General features: G+C 38.3%; 1 protein-coding gene across 1 annotated transcript; it reads right to left on the reverse strand.

The window, feature by feature from the left end:
- Positions 1-195: 195 nt before the first annotated feature.
- On the reverse strand, positions 196-24,107 carry LOC114154514 (Golgi phosphoprotein 3). The gene is made up of 4 exons (XM_028033650.1): positions 23,717-24,107; positions 14,086-14,217; positions 12,130-12,244; positions 196-2,352 (listed from the first exon to the last, which is right to left on the reverse strand). Exons 1-4 carry the CDS (start codon positions 23,924-23,926, stop codon positions 1,928-1,930), a joined length of 882 nt encoding a protein of 293 aa, XP_027889451.1. The 5' UTR covers positions 23,927-24,107; the 3' UTR covers positions 196-1,927.
- Positions 24,108-24,294: the final 187 nt, after the last annotated feature.

Here is a 24,294-nt window from a genome sequence, read left to right on the forward strand (position 1 = left end):
ATGAGAACATCTTCATGTGTTTGTTTTGAAGACTGCCGAATCAATCATTTTTACAATCGTGTTCTAATGTATGAACAGGCATAATTAATTCACAAAAATCTTTTATTTTGTACCAGAAGCTAAATAAAAGGAACATTTGTTTGTCAAATATTCTACTTCTCTCAGGTCTGCAGAAATCAAAGAGAATAGTAAAAAAAAGTTTGGAAGTGTTTATTTCAGCTACAATTTAGTTAAGCCAGCTGGTAGACTTTCCTAAACCATAAGCACATCTTTTTTTAACTGTGATCACAAGACCAAAAGTAGCAAATTTATTCCTCTTCATACACTATTCTAAATATGATTTATACTTCTGTAAATATAGCATACTTATATTCATTGGTGCCACATGCTAGAGTTCATGTGGCACTAATTATCTTCTGTACATAAGCTTTGTTTAATAGAAATTCCCAAGATCCAAGACAAACACATTAAAAACTTTATTAAGAAAACATCTTCCATTATCTTCAGTTCTGCAACTCTGTGCATTTATAACAAAGAAAAGTGTTTCAAACAATAAAACAATTTCAAACAATAAAACCAATCTGAGTTACATGTCAGAATTATCTGAACATCAAATACCCTGCATAATTAACCCCTGTTCCAGTTAGAACTGAGTATTTCACTAGCTAAGCTAACCCCTCAAGATCTTATAGATTTTGCCAAAACAAGTCTAAAACTAGACTAGGTTTACTGAATCAGTATGTTTAAGCTACAGCTGTACAGAAAGACAGTAGTTTCATGTTTGGGAACTTGAGTAATTTTTTTCAAGTGAAGCTTTGTGATCAATCAACTAGCTAAATCTATTCCTGTCCTGATCAAGAATTAAGCTTCAGACTTATCAGTTGGACACATGTCAAGACTTGAAAGATTAGTTGAACCAGATCATGTCGTCAGTACAATAGATAAGGACATCATCAAGAATTCATTTGTCTGCAGGATAACCGTATAACAGTTTACTTTCTACATCCAGAAAAGATTATACACATAATCATTCCTTACTGCATTTTCCATTTCTGCTGACTGCAGACTGTATTGTACCTAAAACAATAAAGACGCAAAATATTAACCATTTATAAAGCGGTGACTGATTAAAGTTGTTTTTGTTTCTGGTATTCCTATTTTGAGGTGATTTAAACAATCTCTTTCCTACCAGAAGTTCAGCCGTTACTTTAGTCAGACCTGGGATTTGAGTCAATATGTACTCTAACACAGTTCCTCCTGACACTGAACAAGAAAAGCAGCACATATATTGACTTAGTGTTGGCCTTCACACTTTCTGCCTCAGGTTCCAGTTCTAGCAACTGTTTGAGGCAACACCAATATGAAATAACTTCTTATTGCCAGTACACTGAGATCAGGACAGAACACTGAGTTTGGATCTTGCCATATTGTCTGCTTTCTTGTTCCTGTCATGAAACAACAGGAACAACATCCATGTTGCATGCGGTAAGCATGCAACATAGATGTTGCATGCTTACCGCATAATATTGTTTGGTCCAACAGCATTATCAAATAACTTTTTACACTGCTCTTACATGGACATGTCCATTCATCTCAGAGTTAGTCACTGTATTCTTACATTTGCCAAACTGTTCGATTAACATATTAAAAGGCAAAAAAGTCAACATATTGGTTTCATAAACAATTTCATTCATATTTCTGAGTTCAGATTTTTAGCTAAGTGATAAGTGAAATAGGAATTTCAGATTTGGTGCACATTATTGGTCCACAAGGAAGTTACCTGGGGAAAAAAATGCCAGTAAGACAGAATTTCCTACAGTTCATTCAACACTACCAGTAAAGTTCTCTTATTGGAATTATTACTCCAATTTGTACCAAACAGTACACAGAGCGTACCACCAGAGACTGTGTCCAATGCTCTCAAGTCTCATTTAGTGAAAGCAGCTACCACAGCCCACAACATCTCATTAGTGTTGGCCTTCATGCTCTCCGCCTCAGGCTCCAGTTCTAGCAGCTGTCGCACTCTTTTCATGGCCAAGTCATACTGGTCATCTAGTAGTGGGGCAAATGCATTTTCCAACACATCAGAAGAATGGGCTAAGAATATAAGTGCCACCAATCGCTTGTCCATTCGATGAGGGTCATTTACCCACTTGTCTAGAACAGCTTCCTGGACTTTCTTGATGAGACGCTGCTTGATGTTGTTGTTGGTGAGGGGATGTGTGGTCATATCAAAAAGCAAGAAGTTCTGTTTCTCTGTTGTGAGGACGCCTTTTTCCACCAAGTTTTTGGCCAGTCGTTCACGGACATTCCTCAGCTGATAATGCAGCTTCAGTGGGTTCCATGTCTCTCCTGCGGAGCAGATTTATGAAGAAAAAAAGCTTCAATGGAAAAAAAGACAACCATTTCCAAAAACAATAGTCAAATGCTTAGCCAACTTTTAAACAGTCAGTTTTAAAACGTTCCTACACATTTTGAAACTTCCAGACTTATCCAAACTCAGTTTCCAGTCTATCACATTATTTATTCAATATAAAATACAAAAGTTAACTATCGATTTATGGCAGATATTTTTAGAATGGTCTGACCAAAATGATGGAATTAGCAAAATCCAGAACCTGAAGAAAGGAACATGGAAGGACAAGAAAGAAAGGATGAGGGGTTGGACAGAAACCAAAAGGAAAGAGAGAAAAAAGGGCTCACAAAGACAGGAATGCTTTTTCTGTCCTCTCTTGTTCTTGTCTATGTCCGTATCAGAAAAAGGACAAGAAAGGAAGAGAAGGAACACTGAATTCAGAAGAGATGAAGGAAAAGAGAAAGAAAAGAATTAAAAGAAAAAAGAATGAATAAGGTCACCACAAAGGACAGAAGAAAGAAACGTAGAGCACACTGAATTAAGGAGGACACAGAAAAATGAAGAACGAAGGAAAGACAATGGTTGAAAAATAATTAATGGCACAAGAAGAGGAAGATAGGAAGACCATAAAGAAGGAGTAACAAGACAAGACATAAAGTGAGGCAACTTTATTTGCATAGGACGTTTCAGCAACAAGTCAATTCAAAGTTTATGCATGATGTAGATAAGGAGGAAATAAAAGGAATAACTCATGCTCACAGTTTTCATGGAATGAAGACAAAAACTGCAATAGTTTTCTTTGCCCAAGAAAGGCATGTCTTGGAGACACTTAGATCTGTTGGTTTTTTTGGAAAATCCTCCATTAACTCTCGCTTGGTCTTAGTGTAACGCATGGTCTTAGTGTTACACTAATGAATGCAAAAAATGTCATGGTCCGACAACAAGGAATGGAAGGGTTGTCCCATCACGCCGTCAATTTAAAAAAAAAGTACACGTGGGGTCAATGCGACCCTACCTGACCACACACAAAGTAATCTCATAAAACAGTGGGAGGGTTAGAAATTTAAACATTTCTTCACCAGCCACTGTTTTTTCCTTTTGATTACAAACCCCATATATATAATATATGATTTATTCTTAACTCCATGTAAACCGTTTTACTGACAATAAGTTTACCATACATATGTACGTATACTGACTAATTTACCGTATTTTTTTTTAAATGAACATCTTTGTTTACAAGTACAAAGAAAAGCAAAGAAACAGAACACAATTTATTATTATGCCAGGAAGTATGCCAGGGGTGTAGCTTTTAACAGTAAATACATTGGTATGAAAACCAAAAAGAATAGAGAGCAGATATTACAGACATGACAAATTAAAAATATTCAGAGATATACAACATTCATATGTATTTACAGCTTTTTTGTTCATACTCTTGGAAATAGTGGATAAACAGAGTTCGATTTCCTTAACCAAAACTGTAAAAAAAAGAAAAAAAAGGTGAAGATGAAAATTTACATTTGTGAATATGAAATATGCCAAATATAATAATTGATTGCCAGACTTTTGTCTGCATTAGTATTCTTACCTTGAAAGCCAAAAATGATATGCTCATACCTCAAGAAACATTTAGTATCAATATTACAATTTATAAAGTTATTACACTCTTTCCAAAATTTTCTTGTGATACGACAATTCCAGAATAAATGACTAATTGTTTCTGGATTCTCTTTGCAGAACTTACAGTTGGGGTCTATTGTTTTAATATATTTCATCATGTACTGATTAATAGGATAACTTCGATGCAACAGTTTAAAAGAGATCTTTCATTTTGTTGTTCATGAAAAGTTTCTGATGATGAGTCCACATTTTTTTCCATAGTGAATCAGGGACAAAATTCTTCAAATAGAAAACAGATGAAGGTACTGAAATAATATCTTATTGAAATAGGGCACCTTTCCTTTGTGTTATTCTTACAAGTAGAAGAAAAACACGCTTTACCAACGGTGGTGTCAATTACATTTAACAAGGCCTTATATTCATCAACAATATTATTTCTAAAGAGTTCACATATTTCATTAGTTACAGCATCAAACACAATATCACACTCTTTAGAAGTTACAGCAAGGTTATACTTGAGTTTGAACTCATTGTAACTCCATTTTTGTTAAATAGCTGACCCACCTGAAGGACTTTATTGTCGAACCATTTAGGATAAAATAAATATTTATTTTTGTGAAGGATGTATTAGTTATTCCAGATGAACAATTTATGGGGAGAAAAATTATGTTTATAAGTGCCCATGAAAGAAGTGCTTGTGTGTGAAATGCAGAAAGTTTTACTGGTATTTTCTCTACAGTATAATTACAGAGGAGGAGAAAATTAAGACCCCCTACACTGGAGAAAATGTAATTTGGGAAAGTATTCCAAATGGAGGATGGATTTTTTAGATACGACTTTAACCAATTTATTTTGAATGTATTATTTAGAGTTGTGAAATCTAGAAAATTCAACCCTCCTTTTTCATAAGAATTTATTACCGCTGATTTTTTTAAGTACTGTACACAATTTTTATATAAGAAATTGAATAACATTTGGTCAATAGATTTTATAGTTTGGTTGTCTAAATGCAAGGAGAGCACTCTAAAGTGATATTGTTATCACTTTAGAGTGATAACAATATCACTCTAAACTCTATTGTTATCAGCTTTAGAGTGATATCGTTATCACTCTAAAGCTGAGTGATATTCCCTTCGCTTTAAATAACTACCCATCCTCTAAGGCTTAGATTTCTTTGAAGCCATAAATTAAGGCGTTTTTTGGTTTTATCAACTAAGGGAGCAAAATTTGATGAACACCTTTCTAAATCAATCATTCTTAGAGATAATTATGCCTAAATAAGTAACACTTTCTTTGACAGGAATATTACAAACTGAATCTAAATCACAATCTTTAACCAGTAGAAGTTCACATTTGTTTATGTTCAAGTGAAGTCCTGAAACATCAGAGAAAGCTTGGATTAAATTTAAAGCAGGGGAAACTTGACTGCTATCTCTTAAAAACAGAGTAGTATCATCAGCCAACTGACTAATTCGTATTCCTTTACCAAAAACTGAAATACCTTTAAGTTGATTTATAGAAATGTAGTCAGAAAGAATCTGAGTAGCTAAAAGGAAGAGATAAGGGGAAATTGAGCAGCCCTGCCTACTTCCTCGATATAGGTTAAATCTAGGTGAGGTGCCATTTTTTTACTTGACAGAGCAATTAGCATTACCATATAATGTTTTAATTGTATTGCAGAAAAAAGGACCAAAGTCAAATTTATGAAGACAGCTAAAGACAAAGATGTGATTAATGGAATCAAATGCTTTATAAAAGTCTAAAAAAAAGTATGAAGCTATTATCAGTAATTAATACTGAATAGTGCAGAATATCAAGAATGAGGCCCTGCTTACATGACAATGATCCAGCGAAAATTGAATTTTTGTTTAGTTTCTGTTAACACGTTTACATGAAGACATTCTAATTACAATCTTTGTTTACACAGTAACGGTACACATCGAAAAGGTGTAATGCTCTTGCCACGCCACTAGTTGGTGCTAGGTTCTTTGAAACTAAGTGAGCATTTGTTTAAAAAAAAAGTGCTACTTGAAAGCACGTCGATTCGTGTTTCCCCATCAGGTACCGTTCCCCCAGACACTGGGAGAAAACACGCACTATGTGCGTCTGATTAGGGCACAGTTGGAAAAAAATGGGATAACTTTGCTGAAACACGCTGTTTGAGCTTTCACTGTGTCTGTAGTTCTCTAGATAAGAGCGCTTAACAAGCAAATGCTTGTTATGATCGCTGAACAAGCACATCTGTATTTTGCCACCTGGGTGGTGTGGAACGGTGAAGAGATGCTGGGGGAACTGTATCTGATGGGGAAATACGGCCAGTAGTAACACCAGTATTGTCAGTAGTTTCTTCTTCTGTGGATTGTAGGAAGCAGCTATGTTTTGCGTCATACTATGCATAAGCTAGGAACTCCCTGACAGAAAAGATCCATTTATTTTGTTTACAAGACAACGGGCACCGGCATGTTTTAGAACCATTTGCACTCTGGAACCCCTTTTCAATCTGTGCTGTTGTCAGAGAAAACATTCAGTTGTTTCATGTAAATGTACACTACAAACACAACAAAACTCTTCCACTTTCACCAGAAATTGTTGTCGTGTAAACAGGGCCCGAACCTATCTTATTGGGAATGTGTCTATTTTGCAGGAATCCAGATTGTGTTTCTTCAATGACTGTATTTAAAACTAATTTAAGTCTTTTTGCAAACACTGATGCCAGGATTTTATAATCATTATTTAAGAGACATATAGGATGCCAATTATCAATAAGTAACTTGTCTTTTTTGGGCTTAGGTACAAGGGTAATAATCCCCTGATTTAAAGTAAGGGGGAGAGAGCCTTTTTCAATGCTTTCTAAGAAAACTTTAGCTAGAAAAGGAGCAAGTTAATCACCAAACTGCTTGTAGAATTCCCCGGTTAATCCAGAGAATCTGACCCAGGGATTTATTGTTTTTTTAAATGGTTTATAGAAGAGATTATTTCATTAATTGTTAGAGTAGAATCACAAATCTCATGTTCAGAATCAAGTATTTGTTGTGTATTGACAGAACTTAAGAAAAGTTCAGGATTTCCACTTGTTTGATCAAGAGCATAAAGTTTACTGTAAAAAGAGAGACATAATTTGCAATATTTTTTGGATCAGAGGATACCTGCCCTCTATGTTTAACTGTTGAAGTGTATTGGATTTAGCATGGTGCTTTTCTAATTGAAAAAAATAGGAGGAGTTACATTCGCACTCTTCTAGCCATTTTAACCTCTATCTTACAAAGATCGCCCTTGTCAAATCTCATCCAGCTTATTTTGTAAAGTGGCTAAACTTATTTTATCAACATCTGATAAATCTGAGGGACTTTTTTTTTGGAGAGCCTCATAATTTTGTTAATTATTTTCTTTTCTTCAACTTTCCTAGACTTTTTAAAATCAGAACCAGTTTGTCTTAAGAAGTTCGCAATCTCAAATTTAAAAAGCTCCCAGATGGCACCATATTTATTTTCAGTATTAGCTTTGTCAAAAAAATAAGAAATTGTTTGGGAGATTTTTTGTTGTACCGAGTCTAACTTAAGTAAAGAGTTGTTTAGGATCCAGTAGGTTCCTATTCTGTGAATGGTTACCAGACAAATTTATCGAAATATATATTGCTTTATGATCTGTGAGCGAGTGAGAAGAATATTGACAATGATGTTATTGACCTCTAAGGAGTCAGATACTAACCAGTAGTCAATAAGAGACTGTTTAGACCCATCATCGTTACTCTAGGTGAAAGTAGAGCCTAGTGGATATTTTTCTCTCCATATATCCTTTTAAATTGTATCTCTGCATGAATGATTTAAGAAGAGTGTTTGAATCTTGAGCTCGAGGTGGCCATTTGTCATGTTGATTATCTAGAATCATATTAAAATCCCCTCCTATAATAAGACAGATTTATAAAAAAGTATGAAAGTTTTGTGAGTGTGTGTGCTGTGTTGCTTTCAAACTATGCGCCAATTACAGATATGGTGGAAAAAATATACTTAGTTTTTTCGATTAATACTACTTGAAATTACTTTAAATGATAAAAACATTTAAATAAAGCAAGTAATTTGCAGCATTCTTAAATTTAACTATGAGCTTCCAAACGAGTGAACATATATCTATAATTTTTGTGAACAAAATTCCCTAAATACAGTATGGATTTAGAACGTCAGATCCCAGAGCATACTCAGGTGTCAAACAGTCCTCAAGGGCCAGTGTCCTGCAGGTATTAGATGTGCCACAAGTACAAAACACTGGAATGAAATAGCTTAATTACCTCCTCCTTGTGTAGATAAGTTCTCCAGAACCTTGCTAATGACCTAATTATTCTATTCAGGTGTGGTGCAGCTCTAAAAGTTGCACATCTAAAAGTTGCAGGACACCAGCCCTTGAGGACTGGAGTTTGACACCCCTGCTCTAGTGACACTAGAAATCCTCATCTTCTTCCAGATGTTAGAAGTGGAGCTGAGTCGACTGTCGTCTCTTCTGCCTACAATAGTCTGCAGGGAGGCAAACCTCTTTACCATTCACATAGGCTCGGGCACCAACGTAGTAGGAAATCTTCCCCTGTTTTCTCGCCGTTTCGATCAAAGGCCAAAGTGCCGCTCTGGCTTTCCGATCCGCTGGTCAAAGGTCTTCTGTGAAGCGAAGATGGCGCTCTTTCAGGAAGGAGTTGTTTTTCGCAGCTCTCCAAACATTATCCCGATACGTTTCGGAAGAGGACTGAAGGATGATTCCTCTTGGCCTGTTATAATTTTCTTTCATTTTCTCTAAGCGGTGGACAGTGTCAATCAAAGACAGCTTATGTTTTCTTTCTGGACATACGGCTTGACAGATCTTGATGTTTCCTTCTTAACGTCTTCTTTTGAGACAGCCTCTGGTACACTGTAAAGTTTCAGATTCCACCGCCTAGAGTACTGCTCCGACTCAATTAATCCTTTTTCTAATTCGAGGAGGACACTTGTCTTTTTTGTCTGATTTTCGATTGTCTCAATCCTTTTTTTCACATCTTTAATTTCCTCAAAAGCGAAGTCAATTGATTTTTTTGAGCCCCTCAATTTTTAAAGCGTTGTCGCTGACCATCTTTTCCACGGTGTCAAAGCGGGTGTTGATCAGCTGGGACAGAGTTGTAATGATGTCGGAATCATTTCCGCTTTTATCCTCACCTTGTACAACAAGTACTTTTTTATGGGCTGGTTCTTTAGAAGGGGTCCCATCTGGCGAAACATTCAGCAGAGAGAAATCTTCATAAATCGGGTCATCATCTATCTTGGTGTAGTCGTGTCCAACGGTCGTCAAGTTGTTGCCGTTGGTGGCCGTTGGGTTTTTGTTTTTTTTAGGAGATCTTTTTTTTGTCTTAAGAAAACATTTTTTCTTTTTTCTTCCAAAAAAGGATTGGTTCTCAGTTTAAAATATATTTAAAAATTGAGTAGCGTTTAGTTGAAGGTTTTCCAATCAAATAATCGAATTTGGCGCAACAGGTCGAAAAGGAGCGTCTGCTCAAGCCGCCATCTTGGTCGAACCCAACCATGCGGCTTATGGCCCGGTGCGGTTTTTCTGTGAATTTTTCTTCAACCACTGGGGGCTCTTTAGCAGGAAGTGAATTATTGGAAGTCAAAATTGGAAATCCAAGATTTTCATTTAGAACAAGTACATGCTAGCAGCAGGCATGACAGAGAAATGTTTTCAAACTCATGCCCACTAATCATGGAAACCACACAAAGAAGTTCATTTGATGCCGCTTTTAAGTTGAAGGCTAGAGTTAGGCTAGGTTTGAAGCTCGGCGTGAACAAATCCACGGTTCGGTGTTGGAGTCGCAGAGATGCGTCCTTAGTAGCAGATTGTGCGTCCTTGTGGAAATCCGAGAGCGGCGGATCATCTCGTATCCGCTCACATTTCTGACTCCGGTTACCTTAAATGGAGCTATTTATAACCTCGGAGGGGGAAAGGATGGAGTAAGGAGGATTGAAGGATTTCATTGGATAAGCCCAATGTCCGTCAATAAATTCAACCAATGGGCTGTCGCAGTCGATAAAAAATTATATTTAATGTACTCTTTTTGTTAAATTATGACAGCTGTCAAGAAAACTGGAATGGGGTTTGAGATCTATCCAGGTACACGCAGAAGAAGGTGCATGAAGACCTGAAAGAAATAAAGCAATCTTGTGTTTTGATTTATAATAATTAAGTTGAACATGTATGAGTACAATTGGTAATATGTATATGTGTATAAGTAATCACTGAATGATTCTGAAATGTATGAATAATGATCTGTAATGATAACAACAAATAATTATGGTTGATGAGTTATACTCTGGTTGATGAGTTATAATCTGAAAGAGATGTAAGTTTTAATGAATATTAGAGCTGAGATGATTTAAATGATTTGAATACTAAGTTGAATGTGGTTGATAATGTTAACAAGACAAAGAGGGCAGTTATAGAAAAGAAGGAAGTTGGAACAATACAGTCAGCAGGATGGGTGAGGCCCGGCTGACAGGAAATGTCGCAAGTTGGAAAAAGGAGGAACGTTTTGCTGGACTCAGTAAACAGGATGGGGGCCGGTACTTTCCACCGGAGAAGCAGCAGATGTTCAGGAAGTCATGCAGACCAAGCTGTACACACACACACACAGAGGGGAACAATATAAAAGAAGGCTGAAATGAGAAAGCAAGGGTTCTTTGTCCTCGGCGCTGGAAAGAAGTCGATACGGGGAAGCAGATTGAGGAAACAGCAACGGACCGCACCCTGGAACCACGGGAGACTTGAGACTCCGCGCCGCCAAGAAGGGACAAGTTCCGGACGCCCATGCCCTGGTTCCTGATTCGACCGTCGGTCTTGTCTCAACCCAAATATATTGCAACAGACTTGGAGAAAAGACAGAGTTCCCGGAGGGATAAAGAGCTGGGTTTTTAAAGGATTTAAACCCGTTCTACTTTGCTACTATTCTAAGGAGGATTTTTCCACATAAGGACAAAGATTCTGACCAAGGTTGTTCCTGTTGCTAAAGATCCATCAGCAACTGGGTGTGAGTTGAATTTGCCCCCAAAAATCTATCTCAGAACTTGCGACATAAGTTAGGGAAAGGAGACAGCATGGTATGGTTATACATGTGGATCTTATTATACTGCTCTCGAATTATATACAATTGATTATTGATTTGTATGTCACATATCCCTGCTTAAGCTTGCTTAATAAATTCATACTCTAAAATTCCAATGAGGTTGGTGGACATTGGAATTAATTGAGTCGTTTAATCATTTTTCAGTTCTTTTAATAAAGGTAAAACTAATGTACATGGTTCTAGTAAACAGGAGGCTTCATAATTTCCTTTGGTGAGAGTAAAATAATGACCCAGGGACTTACATCCAAGTCACTAAATTTAGTCTAGCCGGTTCCAAGAGCGAGTTATATTTTAGAAAGCGAGCTACCGTTAACAGAAGTGGTTATTGGAATTATGCAGCTGTGAGGGCTACTCAGCTGATTGTTTCTTAACTGAAAAGGGTCGTAACTTCTGGATTGGAGGTAGTTAGAGCTAGACGAATCGCTTTCGACACCAGTTTGAATAGATTATCTCTTATAGATCTCGTTTAGGGTAATACCCAGGCCTTAGAGATTTTCCGGACCTGTTAGACAGAGAACTGGTCAGTAGTCAGCCCCGGAGGGTTGTGATGAAGTGGGCGGGGCTAGCTATTGAAGGATAACGGACACAGCCTAGGGCCGTCCCATATACAGTATGTGCATTAAGTCTGTACTCCAGATGGTCAGCCCTCCCCTGGACAGAAGTTCAAACTGAATGGAGAATTTTTTTTTCCTGTTCAAATTGTCAACCAGCCACAGAGGAAGGTGCGTTGCTCCAATTTACACGCCACTTCAAACTTTTACCTGCATTTGGCCAGTGGCAGGTGCTAATTTCCACTCCTGCTTAGAAACCATGGCATTTTAATCCTCTGAGAAATACTGGCAAACTAAGTAGTATTGTCTCATGCCCGGAATTACAAATAATTACTCATTCATGTTTTATCATAATTACATTATTGCAATGTTATCAAAGTCTCCCTACAACTGCTGCATGTTGTTGCAAAACATATTGGTGAAGACATTTTCACAGTAAAAGTTTCAGAGAAAATATGTGAACCCACCACTCAGCAGTTCAATCCAGCTTTGCACAGTCTCTGGGGGTTGGGTATCCTTGATGTGTTTTAAAGCCTCATCCAGAAGCACATCTCCTGTTGGAGCATCTGACTTACAAAGCACCTGGGAATTTTAGTTAGAAGACAAACACCCAGTCAAAAAGAGGAATAACCAGACTGTAGGTTGCAAAGGGTGCAGAATTATTTATGTCTTCTACTAAAGCTGTGGAAAAACATTTGTCAGGGTAGATTGGAAATGAAGAACACAAATAGGGAATTCATTCCTAAGTTCATCTATTGTTTTATACTAAATGAAAGGTTTCAAGAAGCAATGCAAGCTTGAGTACATGTTTGCTCATCTCCAAACATTTACAGTTGAAACTAGGCTTGTCACAATAACACATTTTCCTGGGCGATTAATTGTCCCAGAAATTATTGCAATAAACAACAATATTGTCATTTTGAGACCATTGTTAACTAATATCATAAAATGGCATAACAATGCAAATACACCCTCTCAATGATCAATAAACTAATTTGTAAAGAACACTTAACACTGGAACTTTTAAATATACAAAATAATTTAATAAATAAATGAATTGTATTATGAAGTTTCTGTAAATAAACTTGCCCTTCAACATTTATTTATCATTGGGCTGACAAAGGCTCTACTGCCAGTAAGGACTTTTGTGTGGGAAAAAAGCATAAACTTAATACTGTGTAGTGTAGTACACAAATGTTTGCAGATTTTTCAAAATGCTGGGTTTTCAATTAGATTAAAAGGGAAACATCTTTTTTGTGATCAAGCAAACTGTCTTAGTGCGCACTATTTTGCACTTGCCTTTTGTATTTCGTTGATTAAATACCTCAGTGATAGTGGACTGAAACAGCCCATTGGTTGAAGTTTTTTTTTCTTCTTTTCCCCTAAGCAAGGAAACCTGCATCGGATGATTACATTGTAGTTGCATTTGTTTGTTGTTTTGACCCGCTGTGACTTATAACATAGCAGGTCCACAGGTTCAGTGGTTCACCACGGTCATGTTTGAATCCAAAGCACTGCCAGCTGTCACGTTCGGCTTAAAACCAGCGGTTCTCTGGGGAGTTTATGCTACCCTCTGTGGTAGGAAACCACAAGCATAGCACGTAACGGATGCAGGTAAACATGGTGACAGGAAACGGTGCCGCTTCATCTCCATTCATTTCTATGTAGCTTGTGCGGTGAAGCAACAGCCACTTATCGTCATCCAGCCGAGCGAACAGCGTAATTCGTGCATGTGAAATTTCTACCTCATACATGCAGACATGCACACTCGGGCTAGCGACGCTATACATGAAAGTTGAAAATTGTTCAACTTTTGTCACCGTCATCTCTATTGTGTCCCTTGCATTAGGTTCACCCCAAGTGGCGAAAAACCAAGGCTTTGTGTGTTTAGCTGTTACCAAGGAAGGGAAGAGTAACTTGAGGCACCAGAGTGAAGCTTTTTATCACCCAGTCTCTTTGATAGAAAGAGACAGAGACACGACGAAAACAAGCAAGCAATATCATCACCTTCATTTTATTAATCAAGCTCATTTTAATTTATTGTGCAATTAATTGATTTACTGTTTATTGCGACAGTCCTAGTTGAAACTAGATATTTACATACACTGAATAAAAAGATATACACATATTTTTCTCATTGTCTGTAGTTAAATGAGACCACTTCTCCCTTGTTTAGGTCAGTTAGAATAACCCAAAATTATTTCTATTTCCTTAATTAAATGGCCTAAAACAAAACAAGTTTGGTCAGATTTAACTTCAGACAGGGAGAAAAAAATTTGTATGTTTTTTTATTTGGTATTTGTAATTATCTGGTTTCAAATGTAAATGATGGTTAAAACTATATGCATCCGTTTAACAGCAAAACTAAAAATCAGAAGTTTCATTCCCATTTCTTCCACCCAATGCAGACCAAGAAGTTTTACCTTTCTGGACAGCAGACCTCTCCTCCTCACTCCACATGGCTCCAGCTGAAGGCGTCCTCGTAGGGCCAATTCAATCAGCATGCAGGCCCTCAAGCCCGATGATATGCAGTCATTCCAGAAGGATGTGTAGCCCTGCGCCATGGTAAATCACAGCATTTTATGTTACTTTTATAGGAGTTGTATTGCTAATTGCCTTTCATTTACACCTGTTGTGTGTTCCATTTGCACACCAGCAGGTGAAATTTATCCACAATAGGTGTTACTACCGAACTGGTGACATTCCACAAAAGTATGACTGATTTTGAGTTACAATGTTTTGTTTAGGTGTTCACTTTATTTTGAGCAGTGTAGTAGTGAAAGCAATTTCTCTACATGGGAAATATGAATTATCACAGTATCCTTGAAAACAGATGCTATTATATACCCATGTTAATTAATTACTGCTCTTTTTTCACAACTAGCTTGTGAATGTTCCACAACTCTAATCAGCTTATCTATCGTCCATACCAGTAGCACTGGAAGACCAGTGTTAAACACATTTTTAAGAGGAAGACCTATTAAAAGACCCACAGTGATAAAAAACTTGAGTGAGAAATAAAGTATATGATTAAGAGACAATAATCAGCTGTGAGCAGAGCTACAAGTGAGCACTGACCTACTCTGTGACGGGTGATTTCAAAAGATGAGAAACAATCAGCTTCTGTTATTCTGACACTCATCTGACATTTAATTCTTGTTGAGACATGTTTTCATTTGACATTTGTGTTTTTGTTTGATATTTAAATCAAAATCTAAACTGCAGAGTTTTCAAACATGGCACTCATAATGTTTTGATTGGCTGCTCTTCCCCATGAGCCCGCCTCTCGCTCCAGAAGCATGCACTTATTTGGTCTGCTCCAGCAGCGAACTGGAGCTGCAATAGTCCCATTTTTTGCTGGGGTTTTCCTCATTGAAAACAAAAACAATGGTGCTTAACTCCAGTACCAATGATGTTCACATTCACCTTGATGTTGTTGGAGGTGAGTAATTAAGATAAGTGCACAGTGAGCCATTTATGTTATTTGCTGTTTGAAGATGTGTACACTGACATAAAGGTTTGGTTTGGTCCAGTCCAGTTTTTTTTTTACCACTACAGTTGCATGATGAGCCTTAATGTTTCCAAAGCATGGTGTATATATTATATATTTTTTATATATTCCTTTATTTAACCAGGTAATCCCCGTTGAGATCTAGATCTCATTTTCAAGAGGGACCTGGGCAAAAATTTGCAATACATAGCAACCTGGTTACAAGATAAAAACAATTAACACATATGCACAAGTATAAAACAATAAAAACAATTTAAAAACAATGACACTGTTTCATAGAATCTTGTTGCCTAGACATTTGGTCGAAGCATTCATATATAAAACATCTCCATAATCCAAAAGTGGCAGGAATGTCGCTGCTACCAATTTTCTTCTAGCTTGGAGTGTAAAACAAGATCCATTTCGATAATAAAACCCAATCTTCATTTTCAATGTCCGTAGTAGATTTGCTATGTGATTTTTAAAAGAGAGTTCATTATCTAGAATAAAACCAAGATATTTATAATTACTGACAAACTCGATTTGTGCTCCTACAGCAGTGGTAAGCAATAGGGAGGTTTCTGGTAGTTTTCTAGCATGTGAGAAAACCATTGCTTTTGTGTTATCCACATTCAAAACCAACTTCAGAGTTTGTAAGCATGTTTGAACTACGTACATTAAAAGCAGACTGCAAATACTGTATCGCCTGCGATACTGATGCAGAATAGCAGTATATTATTAAATCGTCTGCATAAAAATGGTAAAAAGCATTTGACAGATTGTCACACAAGTTATTTATATAAATAGAGAATAAAAGCGGACCCAGAACTGAGCCTTGAGGCACCCCATTTAAAATAGTGAGAGTAGAAGAAGTGACACCAGCCAATTGAACTCTCTGGGTTCTGTTTGACAAATAATCAGCTACCCACATGGTAGCTTGATGTGAGAGCCCAATCCTGTGTAGAATTTCAATTAAAAGCTTGTGATTTACTGTGTCAAATGCCTTTGATAAATCAATAAACAAAGCAACACAATGTTTTTGTTATCAAGAGTCTGGATAAGATCATTACAAACCTTTAAAGTGGCAGTAACAGTGCTATGTTTTTTTCTAAAACCAAACTGTACATTTTGTAAATGTACATTTTGTAAATGTAGTACAGGGGTGGCCAACTCCAGGCCTCGAGGGCCGTTCTCCTGCAACTTTTAGATGCATCTCTATTTCAACACACCTGAGTCAAATAATGAGGTCATTAGCAGGACTCTGAAGAACCTGATTCAGCTATTGGATTCAAGTGTGTTGGACCAGGGAGACATCTAAGAGTTGCAGGACACTGACCCTCGAGCACCAGGATTTCCCACCCCTGGTGTAGTAATAGCTGGGAATTAATGTTCAATCTAAGCCTCTCGCTTGCACAATTGCGCACTGCTTAACATTCTCAGCAAGAAAATCTGTGCAGCGCATAAAATAAAGTCCAACGTAAACTGGACATTGACCTCAGACATCAGTTTTGAACTATGGACCATGTCAAGAAAACTGGTATGGGGTTTGAGATCTATCCAGGTACACGCAGAAAAAGGTGCATGAAGGCCTGAAAGAAATAAAGCAATCTTGTGTTTTGATTTATAATGATTAAGTTGGACATGTATGAGTACAATTGGTAAAATGACTGTGTATAAGTAATCACTGAATGATTCTGAAGTGTACGAATCATGATCTGTAATGATATAACAACAATGAAATGATTAGGTTTGATGATTTATAATAAGTGAAAGAGGTGATTAATGCTTATGATTAATGCTTAATGGAAATCAGCACATAGTTTTTAATATTTGACTGTAGTTTTTAATATTTGACTGTGTTTAATAATTAATCAGAGAAAAGGGTGAGTGAAAAGAGAAGGGGAACTTGTGAGTTCCTGCTGTCGCAAGCAGTTCTGAACAGATGGCCAGACGCACAGGATGGGTGGGGCGGTATGGTTGGCTAAGATCAACACGCCGAGGGAAGGACGGGACTTTCCACCTCAGTCAGCAGACAGGAGGGGCCCACGTAAACTAAACTCCCCATACACATGCATGGCAGAGAAACGTATAAATGCAGACGAAAAAGGAGAAGTTCTTGTTCTTTGTCCACAGCGCTGAAGGAGTCGAAACGGAGAAGCAAAGGAAACAGCTACGGACCGCACCCTGGAACCACGGGAGACTTGATACTCAGCGCCGCCAAGGAGGGACAAGTTCCGGACGCCCAAGCCCGAGTTCCTGATTTGGCCATCGGTCTCGCCTCCACCCCGAATACATTGCAACAGACTTGGAGAAAAGACAAAGTTCCCGGAGGGTTAAAGAGCTGGGTTTTTAAAGGATTTAAACCCGTTCTACTTTGCTACTATTCTAAGGAGGATTTTTCCGCACAAGGATAAAGACTCTGTCCAAGGAATCTGGATGTCTCTGCTACCAAGATTCACCATCAACGGGGTGTGAGTTGCCTCTGCTCCATAAAACTCCATCTCAGAAACAGTGACATAGGTTAGGGAAAGGAGACAGCATGGTATGGTTATACATGTGGATCTTATTATACTGCTCTCGAATTATATACAATTGATTATTGATTTGTATGTCACATATCCCTGCTTAAGCTTGCTTAATAAATTCATACTCTAAAATTCTAATGAGGTTGGTGGACATTGGGATTAATTGAGTCGTTTAATCATTTTTCAGTTCTTTTAATAAAGGTAAAACTAATGTACATGGTTCTAGTAAAGAGGAGGCTTCATAATTTCCTTTGGTGAGAGTAAAATAATGACCCAGGGACTTACATCCAAGTCACTAAATTTAATCTAGCCGGTTCCAAGAGCAAGTTATATTTTAGAAAGCGAGCTACCGTTAACAGGAGTGGTTATTGGAATTATGCAGCTGTGAGGGCTACTCAGCTGATTGTTCCTTAACTGAAAAGGGTCGTAGCTTCTGGATTGAAGGTAGTTAGAGCTAGACGAATCGCTTTCGACACCAGTTTGAATAGATTATCTCTTATAGATCTCGTTTAGGGTAATACCCAGGTCTTAGAGATTTTCCGGACCTGTTAGACAGAGAACTGGTCAGTAGTCAGCCCCGGAGGGTTGTGATGAAGTGGGCGGGGCTAGCTATTGCAGGATAACGGACAACCAATAAAAAAATTTTCTTTACTATTTTGCAATCTAACTCGGTAAGTCACAGGTGTCCAGCCAATGACACGATATGGTTCACTTTAGCTACGCAGCCAATCATCGCATGCTATTGTGTGTACGTGCCTTGGTGATATGCGCTGTGGCACCGTGCAGATTAGCTAGGTAAGAGTAGTGCGTTAAGAGACGCGAAAACTAACATCTTATGTCTAAGTGAACGGGCGTTGGGACAGCCACTCATCAAGCTAAAGTAAAAAGGAAATGAACTTCTTTTAAATGGAATGGCTGTCAGAGTTTGTGCAAATAGTATAAAAGTACAGTGTACAGTGGAGTGACCATGTCAAGGAGGCAATGGGGACCTCATCAAGTGATGGCAGAAATACTGGTGAGATTACTCTTTTTATTTTTTATTCTTGTAATGTGCCAGTTTGACACTATTAGTATTACCAGAAATTGCTTGCACTGTAAACAACCATCCTCCACAACGAAATGTGGAGTTTTAGAAACGTTCTGCTGCGATTTCTAAAACTACAAGCAGCCTACAATTCTAAAACAGTGCAGAAAATCAAAGTCATCGTTCACGGAGTTAAGTGATGTAGTGATGCAGGCGAGTCTGTGAGCTCCGGGTAGGCCTCAGCGGCGATGATTTGATATCAATAATTGCTTTGCTCCAGATGTAGAATCTACTCTTAAAATAACAATGCACAAATACTTTCTACTCAAACCTGACCAATTGTAGCCAAAGTCTAACTTTTTTTTGGAAGTCCTTCTTCAGGTCAAGGCAGAGTCCTCGCATGTGGGGAAGATGGTGGCTGATCAAGATAAAACAACATTGAAATCAATGATGAGGATATCTGTGAATTGAGCTCAACCCCTTAACTGGCGGAACCAAAATCACCAAAAACGGCTGAAAAGGTAAACCCAAATTAAATCAGCTGTTGTACTTGAGCAATTTGGAGTACTTGCAAAAGCATGGCCTCTTGACAAGCTAAATTTCCTATTTTTGCAGTCAAAAATACTTTAACTGTATGTAGTTTGTAGCTATTACATTTGTAACACAAAAGAAATTGAAAAATGTTGCTTCACCCAGATTTTTATTTTTATTTCTTGCAGATGCACATTGAGTGTTGAATGTATGGACTGAAAAATACAATAAATCTGTAGAGTAAAGTATTCTGCTCGTGGATTTCAAGACTGATCAAGATAGCACAAAAAGAAATGTCATTTTGGACATGTTTATTTTTAAGGATGTACAGGTATTGTCCAAGTGTGCCATTCAGAGTCTCCATTTGGCGTCTCCAAATGACACACTTGGACAACACCTGATATACAAACTTCAAATGACTGTAACTCCTCAGTGCTTCAAGATACAGTCATCAATGATGGCTCTAATGAAAGATAATGACCAGAGGAATCCTCAGATAGACACATTATTACTGATAGTGGAAATTGCCACTATCCTCTTCCCCCCCCTGCAATCAAGTGGTACGATGACCCCCCTTTTCCTCCCCCTCTCCAGCGGTACGATGACATCCCTTCTCCTGTTTTGCTGAAGAAATACATCCAGTTTTGACACCTTCTGACAACGTGTCTCTCCGTTGGTGAGAAAAAGTCCTGTAAACACCTTTACGCATGAGGGCGCATGAGACGCACAGAGCCTGACTCTGACGCAGCATAGACACACACATTACGCATGCTGCTGGTGGATTCATGTCAAAACAAACCCCAAAATGCCTTATATCCCTATGACAGGACACGTGTTGGCTACACATCTGTGGCTTTAGATTTAGTCTCCGAGTTGACCAGTCAGAAATATTCCAGAAAGAATACAGGCATGTCAAAATGAGCTCAAGTCGCTCTCTGGAAAAGCCATTTCATAACATTATTGGTCGAATGCGGTGTCAATCAAAAGGGGGGGATCTAGGCTGCCCAATAAAAGCGTCATAATGGACATCGGCAGAGTTTAAAGAGGAGAAAAAGGCAGAGAATTCAGACAACCTAGATTTGTCCCATGGATGGGATGCCACCAGTTAAGGGGTTAAAGGGCATATAAACCAAAAGACAGATTATATACAACAGTTACTAACAAATATGCCTGTCACGATAGCAATTTTTGCTGCGCGATTAATTGTCTCAAAAAATTATTGCGATAAACGATAATATTGTTTGAAGACCTTTTTACACTGATTTAATGGAAATGACGTAATCATGCATGTGATTTCCTGCCAAAGATAGATACACATTATTTTCAAAAGAATATTTAACACTGGAGCTGATGTACTTGATATGTACATCATCATTGATTTCAATGTACTTGATAAAAACTAAACAACATAAAGCCAAAGTGGAAATAAACACTGCATTCAACCAAAAGAGTGCAGATTATGAAGTGTATATATTATGTTGCCCATCAGTAAAATAGAGAAAATGGGCACATCGACTACCTGATGCAATAGTTCACACTACATGATTTTTTGCTCCTATTTTTCCCCTTATGACAATCTTAAAACGTTGGTCTTTCTAAGATTGTGTGGTGTGTTACAGTAGATCTTCGTGGCGCTCTGATCCAAATCAGGGGTTTTCCCCGACTGGGAGCGTTAACTCAACCTGTTTAATGTGACAGGCAGCCAATCAGAAAGCGAGGATTCTCCTCCTGTTTTCTGAGGGGAAATTACGCCGGGGAATCCCAAACAGCTGGCACGGTGCAACCCGAAGTCCAGCGGACATTGGAGATGATATGTGGAAACAACATTAATGTTTATTCAACATGCAAAGATTATAGAAATGACAAGAGGAGGAGTTGGAGCGAAATTGCAACCGCAGTTGATAAACCCGGTAACTTTTCAGCTGTTCTTTGTTAACGTGACGTAAATAGGTTCTAATGATTTTCATTTAGTCAGGACTTTACTCTGACACTAGCCACATGCATTGCATGTAGATTGTAGTAAAGCATTAATTAATGCCTGGTTTTAAAATTAGTTCACTGGACTTGTAGCCATTATTTTGTGCCCATTGTTGGACACCACATGGCAGGAACGAACCCGATCGAACCGTTATACCTAGGATTTCTGTCGGCTAATGTGTTGTCTGTCAGGTTTTGAAAATGTGCCGACAATCAGCCATGTCGTGTGCGCTGGGCTTTACACTAAGGAAATGAGGAAGGGAGGGTCAGTGGAGAGCACCGGAGTTGAGCCTTTTTTCATTCGGTGTCATCAACAGAAAGAGAAAAAGGCCGGAAGAGACGATAATGCCGATAATTGAAATGACGTCGATAGTTTTAATTTATCGTACGATTAATCGATTTATTGTTTATCGCGACAGGCCTACTAACAAAGATAGAATTATCATTGTAAATGATGACCGAACAGATACAGGAAATGGAGACCAGCATTGGAGATAATGAAGATATCCTCTCCGATGCATAAGTACGCATAGGTAAAATGGAGGAGATCACTTTTCTGAAGAAGACAACAGACGTGTTGGAAAACCGGAGTAGAAGATCAAATGTTAATTCTGGTCACCATACTGCCTGGGAGAGCATCAGAACTATCCTCATGAAGTTTCTAAACTTCAGGGACAAAAACAAAGTGCTCCGTTTGGCCAGGGAAAAGGGGGCGGTTCATTTAGGTAATAATCGAGTCTCCTTTCACCCAGACTGCAGCATCCAGGCTCAACGCAAGAGGATCGCTTTCAAAGGGATGAAGTAAAAACTGCGAGAGAAAATATTGAATACACCAGCCGCTATCCTGTGAAAATGAGGTACCAACATGGAGGTGGAATTAAACTTTTTTCAGCCCCGTCTTCCTGTCCACTATTGGGGACGAGGGATAGAACATTTCCTATATGCAAGATTACCATGCGCCGTGACCGTTAACTAGTGGTGTGCTGATCGATCGGCCACCGACTGTAATCAGCAGATTTCCATAAAAAAGTGGATGGTCGGTGATTGCCGATCACCGGTTTTTGTTTTTTCCATCACAATGCACAGGCACAGTGCAACAAATCCTAAGCAGTGTCATGTGGAACTTCAACGCTCTGAGAGTGAATGGGGAAGTTTGCGTCTTGCAACGGGAAAAATACCTCAGAGGTGAAGCACGTCAAAATGCATTAAAACAACAAATTTAATATGACATTTATAAAACAAGCACTTGATGGAGATATATCGAGGCTCACTGCAGGTAAAAAAGGAGTGGCCAGGCAGCAGGTAAAGCAGCGCATAATTGCCAACAGTTACGCAAATAACCCGAAAATAATTTCATTCATCGAGCTACCTGTGTAAAACGCTTGGATCTGCTCTCGCTCTTGGAGCGCTACTACACACTACTGAGATGTAATATTTTATAGACGTAGCGTTGTTCGCGCTCCCCCTGACAATGAACTCTCACATCGAACATGTGCTTAAAGCTGCAGCGTGTAACTTAAAAAAAAAAATGTTTTAACATATGTATTAAAACTTTCGCTGTCCTAATAATCAGATAATCGGACGGATAATCTTTGAAAAACAGTAGATTAGTTTTGATTGTGCAATAAATACAAACAGGGTATTGCTTGTATCTTTAAAAAGGCCCAAAGGTAGACAACCCACAATTTTTTAATGATTTAATTCTAAAATTGGCAACAGTTGATGTATTTTAGGTAGCGATTACAACCTGGTTTTTAAGTCCAACCAGCAAAGACTATTCATTCTATTCCAATGTTCATAACACTTACTGAAGTACTGACATGTTTTTGACTTCACAAAAAGTCAAAAATTTAAACTTGCTCTTATTTAGTAGCTATGATTTCAGACTATTATCCCATACCAATGGAATTGAAATTCTTCCAACCTGTTTCTTCCTCTCCTAGGTGGATATTTAGAGAATATTTACTTCAAGAGCCGCAGTTTACTTTCATGAATACCAAAATCAATGCATATCTGGAAGTAAATTTAAATACCTCCTCACATTGAAATATATGAGAAGCAATCAAGGCTTATATGAGGGGGCACATTATTTCATATGTCTCACATATAAAACAAAAAATTTAGCTGCTTTCTCTACATACATACATATTAAAATAAGAGTGAATGTAATTAATAACCTATGCACCCCTCAAATACATTTCGTGGATTTATATTACACCGGAAAAGACTGCGCTGTGCATTATCCTAAGATGTTTGTTTTGACCTAGCTGATTAAAAACACACATTGGTCGACTACAGCAGCGTATCCCTCACTTTCGCAACGCAAGAAACTGAATCCCATTCCAGCCACAGACCACAAATACTCTTAAATTCGAGGCCTGCTCTTTTTGTTAGCTACAGTTAGCATTACAAAAATGCTAACGTTGTGTGACTTGGGGTAACCTAGCTGGGATCTCAGATAACTTAAACATGTGAAACTATATCTCCGGGGCTCTGTCTGCACTCACCTCTCTGTCCTTCAGTCCTAACAACAACACTTCTTCCATTAAGGTGAGTCGTGTTTCTTTGGAGTCTCCGCTGTCGTCATGATCCAGCTCCTCTCCTCGGCGGGGCTCCGGCTCCTCGCGGCCCACCTCGCGATCTTTGTCGGTAGCGGTACGCGAGGCTTCTGTGCGCCTCTGCACGAGGCCTGAACTTCTTTGAGTCATTGAAGTCATCAGTAGGAGAGGAGTTGGTTCAACCACGGCGGAAAGTGCACACCACTGACTGCTCTACCGTGGAAGGTTCATCCAGTAGCCTGTCAGTCACAGAGGAACAACATATAGATTCCCTAGTCGACAACAACAGCCTGGTCTGCCACCGGTCTGAGGAACTGCTCTATGGAGTGAAAATAGTCTCAAAATATTTGTGTGTGTGTGTGTGTGTGTGTGTGTGTGTGTAAAAGTATCTGTGCGTGTATAAAAGTATCTGTGTGTGTGTAAAAAATATCTGTGCGTGTGTAATAATGAATTTGTAACTCGTGTAACCATCTTTGTGTGTAACTTTGGATAGTTGTGTCTGTGAAACATGATTTGTAAACTGTAAA

Source organism: Xiphophorus couchianus, chromosome 12 (assembly GCF_001444195.1).
Source record: "Xiphophorus couchianus chromosome 12, X_couchianus-1.0, whole genome shotgun sequence".
In the NCBI taxonomy this organism is placed as follows: Eukaryota; Metazoa; Chordata; class Actinopteri; order Cyprinodontiformes; family Poeciliidae; genus Xiphophorus; species Xiphophorus couchianus.